Source organism: Phalacrocorax carbo, chromosome 8 (assembly GCF_963921805.1).
Source record: "Phalacrocorax carbo chromosome 8, bPhaCar2.1, whole genome shotgun sequence".
NCBI classification, from domain to species: Eukaryota; Metazoa; Chordata; class Aves; order Suliformes; family Phalacrocoracidae; genus Phalacrocorax; species Phalacrocorax carbo.
This window is the reverse complement of record NC_087520.1, coordinates 856,082-866,713: the sequence shown is the minus strand read 5'-3', so window position 1 is coordinate 866,713 and position 10,632 is coordinate 856,082. Positions and strand designations below refer to the sequence as shown.

General features: G+C 48.4%; 1 protein-coding gene across 1 annotated transcript; it reads right to left on the bottom strand.

Moving 5' to 3' along the window:
• Nucleotides 1-96: 96 nt before the first annotated feature.
• GRXCR2 (glutaredoxin and cysteine rich domain containing 2) lies at nucleotides 97-7,132 on the bottom strand. Its single transcript, XM_064458225.1, has 3 exons — nucleotides 6,268-7,132; nucleotides 3,467-3,682; nucleotides 97-1,618 (listed from the first exon to the last, which is right to left on the bottom strand). The coding sequence occupies exons 1-3, from the start codon at nucleotides 6,604-6,606 to the stop codon at nucleotides 1,385-1,387; spliced, it is 789 nt and encodes a 262-aa protein (XP_064314295.1). The 5' UTR covers nucleotides 6,607-7,132; the 3' UTR covers nucleotides 97-1,384.
• Between the last annotated feature and the right edge of the window lie 3,500 nt (nucleotides 7,133-10,632).

Genomic DNA, 10,632 nt, shown 5'->3' with positions numbered 1-10,632 from the left:
GGTCAAATTTGAGGGAAGAGATCCGCTTGACAACAATGTCTGATTTGTGAGGTCTCATCTGCCCTCAGTGAACACCCCAAGGACTACATTTTTTGTACTGCAGATCCTGATACAATAAATGAAGCCAGTCAAGTATCTGCTACAGATTTATGCACTTACTTTTGAAAAATAAACCCTCACTAGCCACTGAACAATTGCAGTAGGAGGCATATGGAGGTCTAAGAGCTAAAACGACATTATTTCTAATCATTTAAGTATTACAGAGAAATCTTATAACCTACCATAGGACAATAGAAACTTGGCCATAAATTACCCTGCCTGGGCTTGCAACCTCAGCATGAAGTACATGTGAGCAGCCTCTTAACTCATCAGCATCTCAGAGGTAATACGCGAGTTAAGACTGCGTTAACAGTACTCGTGAACATAAAATGTAGTAAGTTAATACCTGGGGGAGAAAGAGTAGTGTTTCCCCCGTTTGCCTCAACCTCTTGAAGCCCCTGTGTTCTGTGCCACCAGTGGCAGCCTGCAAAGTATCCCACATCATTGCTTCACCTCAACTAATTAGAGTTTACCTTCTGCAGATTACAACATGGGATTAATATTAAGCAACAGAAAGGACTCACCACCAGCCTGATCCTGAAAAGTGCTGAGCATCGTACAGGGGAATTTTAGTTCAGCACTTCCTCCTAAGGAGGCTAAAAACTTAATAACTGCTATTTATAATAATAAATTATTGTACGTTTTTTATAGCTGCAGGTTTGGGAAGGGTTTTCAATTTCTTCCCGTAAATCAGACCCCAAAGGAATCATTGTGTCCACTAAAGCAGGTGTAAGAACCGGCGAAATCTTCGGGAAACGCCTGTGACACGGCAGGGCAAATGCAGAGTTAACTACAAAAGACTGTGCCATTTTAAAACGTTCAGCAAGTTGAAACCTAGGGGAGGCACTGCTCTGCTGTGGTCATACAGACAGACTCCACACGCTGACACGCTACGGACGCGCCCAAACGACACCTGCTTCTGCTGCTTTTAACGATGCTGCTGGAGCGCCTGGTGGGCTGGGACCTGGCCGTGCCCGGCGCCAAATGCCTGGCGGAGGGACGGTGCCAGCAAACCCAGGCTGAGCTCCAGAGACATTTACACGGGTGCTTAACTTTGGAATGCTGGCCGTTTCCCCTAGCGTGGGGGGGATAGGGTCACCCCCGCAGAGCTGGGGTCTGGGCTGACTGAAAAGCCGGAGGGGTGTATGGAGCAGACAAGAGGGACAGTCGGCAGCAGGGCTGTGGTGTTCATTTTTACAGTGACATATGTTTAACATGCCTTTCCCATCTTTTAAAAACTTGCCATCATAGCGGGGCTGCTCGAAGGTAAAATAATTCAAAGTTTTCAACAAAATGTTGCTGTGGTGCTCGTAGCCTGCTGTGGGGATGGCTGTCCTGATCCGGGCGCGCAGATCTGGCAGGGCTGCAGGCCACTTTCGTTGCAAGCCGGACATCGGAGCGCCCTGTAGGACTCTCTGAATCTGTTGGCCAGCATCGAAAACTTGCTTCCGTGGCACAGTGAGCAAGGAGCAGAGCCTGACCCTTGACACTGGGAACAACCGCGTTCAGCATCTCCTTCCTGAAAGACACAGAGCATGAAAAAAAAAATCTGTTACTGGATATCAGACACCAAAGTCAGTAACGTACTTGAAAGAGGGAAATTCTGTCTTGTGGCAATTGGTGCTCCTGACATGCCACTCGGCCAAAAATATTCAGTTCTCTACAGCAAGATCTTCAGGAAAAAGGCTCCCATATATTTGGGGAGAACTTGTGGGTACTTCCAGAAAATGAGAAGTTAATGTGGCTGGGCTCATAACACAACACTTTCAAATTGATCTTTCTCCTCCTGCAAGGGTCTGAATAGCTCCACCCACCTTCCTGTCATTTCTTAACACATCCACCTTCCCGGTTCTGAATCCTCAGTTTTGAGCTGTGCTTTGTTTCTTCCAGCATTTCTCCTCGCCCTCTCCCCGCCAGATCCCTCGTCACTGACATGCACAGCTTCTTTCAAGCTGTCCCTCGTGCCTGCAACTCTCTCCCAGGGTGCCAGACAGCTCCTTTCAAGTCCCATCTCAAAATTCAGTGCTTCCACAGAGCCCAGAAACGATTAAATGCCTGCATGAGGAAGAACGTAGCATGGCGTAGGTTCCTTCTTTTGATGTCAGGTTCAGAGTCCTGCGTCGTTCCTGTGCAGCAGTTCCACTTTACATGGCGCTATGGAACGAGGTTTTAACTGAGATAGGGGAGCTGGTGCCAGGTACGCTTCATGTTGGTGCCTGCCTATGAATTTGGTAGTCCAAATTAATTAACGTCTCAGAAGGATAACCTTCCTATGGTTTGGTCATCTTTAAGTGAATGTCCATAATACCAGTGTATAGGAAGTCCAAAATTATTCTTTAAAAAAAAATCATAGTTTTAGAACCTTCAAGTTTTACTTTTCGTTCCCAAACATCGAGGAGAACAAAAGTACTTTGCCGAGTTCTTCCAAGGTTAACAAATATCTCTGGAGCAATGCCTTACAGGAGCTGTTGTCCTTCTCCAAAGCGTGCTCCTCCAGCGAGGGCGACCGAAGAAAGGCAATCGCTTACCTTACGGAGGTCCTTTTCGACATATTTTCCCCCAAGGCCCAGAAGTGATATTTGGATGACTCGGGTGTCTGCCAGTAGAATGGATGAATCTTGGCTTTTATGTTAAAGCCCTCTTTCTGAAAATTAAATTTATTTCAAACCTGACAAAAGCCAGAACTCCTACATAGTTCCTCGGGGCTGTTCTCAGTTTCCACGGGGTCTCTGCAAGCGAGCCATGAGCAAGGCTCGTGGCAGCAGAAGGACCAAGGTAACCTGCACTCAGCACAGGTCGGTCTCAGATCTGCAGAACTTTAATGCTTGGTGTTTGCCCTGCACGACAACATTATGTTTTGTGGGATCGAATTATGGTCAGACTAATTGGGATTCTGACCAACAAAGACTAACCCGTGAGAAAACAAGTGGAAGGCACAATCTTATTTCAGCTGGTATTAAAATTTTAGCCTCCGGCAGTCTCAACCACAGAGCAGCTGTGTTTAGCCTTGTCAGGCTGGAGAAACTCCGGCCCGCTCTTATTCCACTGGGAGACGCTGACGAAGGATGGACCTAAGCCAAGCTACATAAACGTCAGTGATCTCCAGGGGGGGAATCGAGTGGGAGACAGGAGCATCTGGAAACAGAACAGCTGTCCCCAGAGTCCACGCTGGTGGACTGCGGTGCAGCGTTGATTGGTTATTTCCCAAGTGGAAAGAGGAATAAAGTGGTGCTTTTAATCCAGATTTAGTTAAGTGCCAGCTACAGACACAGATGGGGCTTGGGTGGGAATACTCAGTGGTCTGACCAGGGCTATAAGACCCAAAAGTCTTCGAGGGGAAAAAAAAACGTTTTCCATTTTCACTTACCTGTACGTACTGGTTGCAGGCAACCTTTTTTCCCACATCTTTTTTATGTCCACCAGCAAATCTTTCTTTCCTGTCTCGGTGTATGAAGGCCCAGTCATTTATTCCCTCAGTCTGGATGATTCTTCTCATGAGCTCTTTCTGGTCCATTGGTGCACGGATGATTTTCAGGTTATTAGTGTAGATGATGATCTTGCCAAAGTCTAGAATTGGGGAAGCCTGTAGAAGGATCTTATCAGAGTCTCGCCTGTAGAAATACACTCTGCAAACACTGATGATCCCCACGCTTCCAGAGTAACATCCCCTCCGCCCGGCCGCCCGCTCGGCTGGCTCTGCAGCACCGCCGAGCCCCCCGCCACCACCCTGAGCAGAGCAGCCCTAATGGGCTATGGGATCAGGCTGAGGCTTCGGCTCAAATCTTAGGAGCCTCATGCTCTGGATGGGGAAAGCTTTCTGGGATGTAAATGCTTATTCCAACCCACATGCAAGAAAGAAAAACGGCACAATTCTAAGAGCAGCGGTGTTGGCATGTGTGGGAAAGCAACCTCTGCACTGGGGATTGACCTACATATTTCTTTGAAGGTTGAGTACTTGGGGGGTGAGGGGGTGGAGAGGCGTTCCCCTGGTTTTGGCCAGAAGTAGAAATTCCCCATGATGGTGACCTATTCTGCAGCCTTTGATGGGGTTTCTTCAGATATAAAAGAAAGCCTTTCTTTGTGATTTATTAATGCTGGCAAAAGGGTCAGATGATAAAAAATTCTCATTATCTAATGCTAAATTGTGCTCCTAACAGCAAGGAGCCAGTATAAACAACCACCTGTGGGGACACTTGATACTGTATTCTTTTCTAATGATTTTAAAGATTAATTTGGTATGGTCAAACGTTTCTCTGAAAGCAGCATTTCGCTTACCTGGTCCCTTTTCCCTTCGCCCTACGTATCACGTGGCAGTTACCATAGCCTATCGCTTTACACACTCTTCATATTTGGCTCGGTGTAAGTATCTGTGCCAGGAAGCGATGCAAAAGGAGATGTTCTCCTAAGAAAATTCCCTGCCGGAGCCGCGTCGGCTGGCGTGAGGTACTGATGGCTCTCCTGGCAGTTGGGCACCTGCTCCTCTGTGGAGAGGAGCGTGGAGGGGGAGGCAGGGGAGCACAAGCCCTTACCGTTTGCAGAAGGCTTTAAAAGCCTCCTATTCGCTACCCAGACGTGGTGACTCCAAATACCAAATGCACGTTGGTACAAAACAGAACTGGTACCAGGTAGCACGATTACTCAAGGTATTTATGGTTGGGGAAGCTAGGAAGAGAGATGAGCGCTACCCAAGAATGCAGAACAAATTAACGGCGTGGATAAGATCACGTTAATGCTCTGTCTTTAGGCAGGAGAGATTCATCGTGGTTTGATATTTTCAGTTAAACTAGATGCCCAGTGTATCAACTAAATATAGGTCAAATATCAGCCATCTGGGTTTCCTACATGCAACTTTGATTAGCACCAAGAATTAGTAGACTTTTAATGTATTCAAGCCAAGGCCATAAAAAGCATTTTATACTTTTTAAAGCACTTCGGTCTCTTTAGCTGTGTAAGTGCCAGGGTGACACTCCGTATTTATCCAAAGACCACGACGGATGGCAACACAACCTTCTTTGTATCGCCGCGGTTGGTGTACTTGAGCGACCTCACTTTTCTCTGGAGATAGGCTCAGTTCTTGACCTTTCTGCAGGCAGCTGGGGCACCTCCACCACGCAGGCGCTGCAGGACTGGGGTGGTGCGCGAGGGCTGGCTTGTTTGCTGACACAAACTGCTCGTCGTTCAGCTGAGCTGGAGCTGAAGGAGCTCTCGCCTAGGAAAAGGCCCGATACCGGTGCAGCAAGCCAGCTTTCCTCACGCTGTCTTCCTTTTTATCACCTTTCCTCTGAGCAGACTCACCTCGAGTTTTACAAACCTGCTGATTATGGCAATGTAACGTACTCCATTTAGAGTTTGCGTATCAAGGCGAGATGGCTGCATTGTCAATAGCGCCGATACGCCGTCGTTGTTGTGTGAATGGTTTAGACGGTACGTCTAGATTTGATAAAACTAAATAGCAGTAAAAGAAACATAAACCTAATTCGACAGGGTAAAAAAAAATGAACATAATCCCTGTGTATTAATCAATTTAACATATAGTACACAGGTACTGGCTTTTTATTAGGACTAAAGAGGCGCTTTAACGTTGGTATTAATTATATGTTAACAAAATACCCAGGGAAACTAAACTGGGATTGTCGAAGTAGCCGAAGGGTAATTCTGACTTGCCAGGGGACGCGGATGCCTCGCTCGGAGGCTCGCTGGTATGCTGCCAGGGGCACTAACCTTTTTGCTAGCTCAAGTCATGCAACTTTAATGTTTTAAATATAACCAATTAAGATAATATCCACCTTACATTTGACTGCTTTAGATGCATTAGGATTACTATGTATAGATATTGATATATATGGAAATGTTATATCTTATTCTACCAAATGGACAGATGCAAATCAACCCGGTGAGAAGCTGGAGCACAGCTGGCAGATGCTGTTCGCTTGCCGACTGCGCTGCTGCAAAACGCGGCTCCTGCTGTTTGCAGAGTAAGCAGAATGCAGAATTCGTGGGTTGAAGGCTGAAGAGTTCAAATCACTCTTTGAAAATCCTGGACTGACAAAGCTGAGTTTTAAACGAATGTGGTTACAGTTTGAGACCCCCGTTCCCATATTACTCCAAAAATGGCTTAGTCCGAGGTTGGTTTCCAGTTTGACAGCCCTAGGCTGGGACATTACTTACCCTGCAATGACTGTCGCTTGCCTGGTAGTCACTGAGGAGAGGAGAGTTACTGGTGAGACTGTATTTGTTGTCCTCTTTGAATATGCTGATCCGCTGGGCAGTCAGCTTGGCTGGCGAGTAAAACCTGTTTTGTGGCGTTTCCCCACAGAAATGGTCCCCTGGCTCAAAGCTGTGGCGGAGAAAATGCCGAGCGCGCTCTTTGGCCGGGGGCTCGAGCTCCTGCCCATCTTCATAGACTTGTTTTAGCACTCGACCACTATAAGCGGACGATATTTTGAACCTCACTTTGCGGGGCCTTCCCTCGTGCCGCTGAGCGAGTTTCTTCTGCTGCTCATCCATTATTAGGATTTCAAGCTGCAGGTCCTGGAGACCAACTCCAAGAGCTTTGGGTCCAAAAGAAAACTCTCCCCAGGTTCCCCCAGCCAGGCAATGTATAATTCAAGGTTTCTAGTAGTTCCTCTCATCTTACCGCAAAACTGACACCACTGTGTTAAATATTGATAGATTTTCACAAAGAGAAAATATCGATGGTAGTGAGATGCAAGGCAGGTTGGTGGACAGGCTGGCTTACCACAAGAGGAAAGGAGTTAACTTGGGGAGGATAGGATTAAATAGGAAACTCTGCCCGTGTTGTGAAACCATGGAAATGTTTCTGCTATGTGCCGTGATAAGAACTACCCCAAATATACCATCCCAGCAGCTTTTCACAATTTTCTGACAAGGTGAGAAGGTAAAAAGACAAGTTCACAGAAAAAGCAATCCAGCTTCACAAACAGCAAATGTGAATAATTCGTCTTCCATTCTTGCGCTGAAACCCTGAGAGTACAAAGCTCCATTTCATTTTAATCCAAATGTGTTCCTCTACAGGTTGGTGGAGATCTAATTAAGATTTTTCTCTCTCTTTAGCTTTCAATCCCTGTTTGTAATTCTTGGGGGCTTTCAGGGCCTTTTGACCGTTCCGGGTTTGCTTTTCATCTTTAAAAGGCAGTCACCTACCGAGAGGCACCGGAGGCCCCATCCTCTGCTCCTCTGCAGTCCCTCACGTGCTCAGGGAGCACAGAAAGTGCAGCTGTTCTGATTCGGTCATTTTCTTTTCCAGAAGGAAAAGCAGAGGTTTGCAGAGCAGCGGGGGACGGGGCCGCAGGCGACCCTGGAAAGGAAGAGATGCCAGCGCTGGGCTCTGCTTTGCCCAGCAGCAGCTCTGCAAGGTGCTGGTTACAGCCAGCCTCGCTCAGCCTCTGAGGGGCTTCGGTGCCTCGACTCGCGCGCAAACCTCCGTGCCGAGGGCAGCGAGCAGTGACCCACGTCACCTCCCCATGGCAGCCCGCTGTTAGAGATCCCCGCTTCGCCACTCTGGTGGAGCGGGGGCTCGGTCACTGCGCCCACCCCCAGCTGCGCTCTTCGGGCTCGTCCGTCCTTTCAGGGGAGGAATCGAGGAGCACGCCTGGTACCAAACGCATCAACGGAGTAACGGCTGTCCTACGTCTCCTAATACCTACTTATACCAAGTGCCCACAACAGGAGTTAAAACCTTTCTTGTGAGTTCCAAGATTTCAGTAAATTTCCACTATTAAATGCAGTTTCATCGAGTGGGACTTAAACTAAGCTTTCTGCCTACATCCTGCCAAGGCTATCTTCTTTTAATTCAAAATGAGTGCTTTTAAAGCTTAATATTCTGAATAGATTGATTTATTATGTTTATTAAAAGTTTGTTCATAAAATGCTAGGACAACCGTTTAGAAGGCTGCATACTAGTACAAATACAGACCTTCCAGAACAGTCTTCATGTGCCGAAAGCGGTTTTGTCATGACAGACGTTGCTCTTGCAGGTTCTGCTGGAAGCCTCACCATAAGTGCATGCAAAAGATGCGTATTCCACCAAGAGAACATGCGTGAGCATGCCTGGGTAAACATACAGCTACGGATACGCCCTTTTCGTTTCCAAAGCACTATTATAATGCTCATGTCGGTCTCCCATCCAATCTCAAACAGGAGGATCTCACATTATATGAAAACTTTGATTTGCATAAATCAAACTCGCCTCTTACTGCGTTTACTTGGGAAGTTTGATCCACCCCTTTCTCTTGTAGCCCTGTGTGAATCAGGCCTCAGTGTTAGTGGCTTTCCAAAGGTACAGCAGCAGTCTTAATTTGACACAAATCACGCTTTGTAAGATACCTTAATTGGATTTCATTTTCTTTTGATTAAGGGAACAATCAAACAGGAAACGGAGTTCAAAGCAGCAATGAGAGAACACAGCGCGAGCACCACTGCCACAATCTGCGCTTGCGAGACGAGCAAAGCGACTTCCCGTCCTTACAGTTACTTACAGGTGCTGTCAAAACGCAACAAACCGACCCCAGCCCTGTCATTCTCACGTTGGAACACTCCCGTCCTCTGCAGCACCACCAGCTGCATTTGCCGTTTGTGCCAACAGCTGGCGGCTGCCGGCGCAGGGGCTGCAGCCAGGGTGAGCCTCGGGCTCGTGCAGAAGCGCCGAGTCCTGCGGCCACGCGTGCCCCGTGTAAGCCCGGGTCGGCAGGCAGAGGCTGCCGTGGGGGCTTGCTGCAGAGGGACCCCTCACTCAGATATATACCTGCTTCTTTTGATGTCCCCGCGCAGATAAATCGTGCAAATAAAAGATTTCTGAACAGCCTTTCTGCGTTTCATAGCAGTTCCGAACAACCGGGGCCAACCTTCCCACATTAAATACCCCAAAGAGGGACCCTCCTGGTGGTGTTTGATGAGGCCGCTCCAAAGCTGTGCCGGCCCCGCTCCCGCCGAGGGGCGTTTCAGCTCGCTGGGGGCACAGCCGCAGGCGAGCGCCGGGTGAAGGACGGACGGGCCGTAAGGAGCTTGGTGCCAGCGCAGCAGCGCTCACGCTGCTCTCGTGTCAGCGTGGGTTTGTTTCCCACAGCTAGCACAAGTCTTACTAAAAATACAACAATAATAATTTTGCATTCAACAGTGAAATCATTAAGTTTCGCGATGTAGATCATCACTGCGCTATGCTTTACTTCAGACTCTTTTCCAGTGCATTTTAATGACATCTCTTTTTCAAGCGCGGGGCCTCTCTTCACCCTCCACCCCGTGTCAGGAAATATGAAGCGATTGTTGGAAGCGTGCTGGAGGCTTTGCAGAACAAAGAGAGACAGTCCTTGCCCTAAGGAGCGTAACATGTTGGCTTAGATCTATTGCAACAAAGTAGGGTATGTACAAAGTAGGACGGGAAGAAAAGCTGTAGTGAACTGGACTGTAATGCTTTGAAGGCAAGTTTCCGCCTGCAAGTTTTGCTGAAAGGTGTTTTGTTGTGCTTTGCTTCCTTAGAGCAAGCACTACAGTCCTCCTCCCCATGAAAGCGCAGGGTAGGCGAGGAATCGGGATGGCGACGAGCGTCATGGTTTCAGCAGCCGCAGTACCCAAGTGCTTCGGTCCTGCCCCACTGCTGACATTATTCTGAGCACACTCAGCGCCTTAAAGCCAGGTCTGTGGGTGACTGCTGGAGAGGAGACAAAAAAAGGGGCCTCAGCCAGCATTAGGGGCCACAAAGAAAGGCTAGAGGTCATGGGTAAGAGGGCAGGTCAGATATGGAGGAAGCAAAGGAGCAAGGTAGGAACTTGGAAGGAAGGACACGAGCGTTAAACTTGCTTCAGTGCGGGAGTGGCAAGCAGAAAGGTTCAGATCAGCAGGTCAAGATGATAATTTCAGCTGATAATTTGAAGGAGTTGGAGCAGGCTCTGCGTGTGCTGAAGAGGCCAGCACGTAAAAGCAGGAGCTAAAGGATTCTGCATGGGGTCACAGAGCTGCTTGCTGCTAACCTGAGGGAGAGGTTACATTTTGGATATGTGCTAGGAAAAGCTCACCAGCATTTAGACACCTCCTTAGACACATGAAGAGAAAGAAGGGAAGAAGTTACTACTTGCAAGACTTAATGTCAGAGAAGATAGTGGCGTTACCGCAGAAAGCGTGGTGGTGCGCGTGACTAACTCCCAGGTATGCCACGCCAACCATAACTGACTGCTAGCGAGAGGGGAAACCTCCCTCCTTCTGCTGTTCCTCTGTGTTTCCCTGCACAGGGGCCAGCCTGACCCTTGTGAGAGGGGAACGCAGAGCGCCCCACAGCACAGGCAGGGCTTGCACCAGCTGTCCCTTCTGGGGTGGGTTACCGAACCCCCCGAGGACTGGAGTCTGCGCCGCGCTGGGCTCCCAGCTCGCCGTGCCACAGTACTGCATCACCCCTTCCATAAGCTAATTCAGCAGCCGGGAGCACCCTGACCTTTGGCCCTTGCTGCTTTATCTGGAAGGCTCTTACAGATGCTAATTCCTTGCATGATTAGCAATACTCCGGTTTCCAGCCTAAATCTA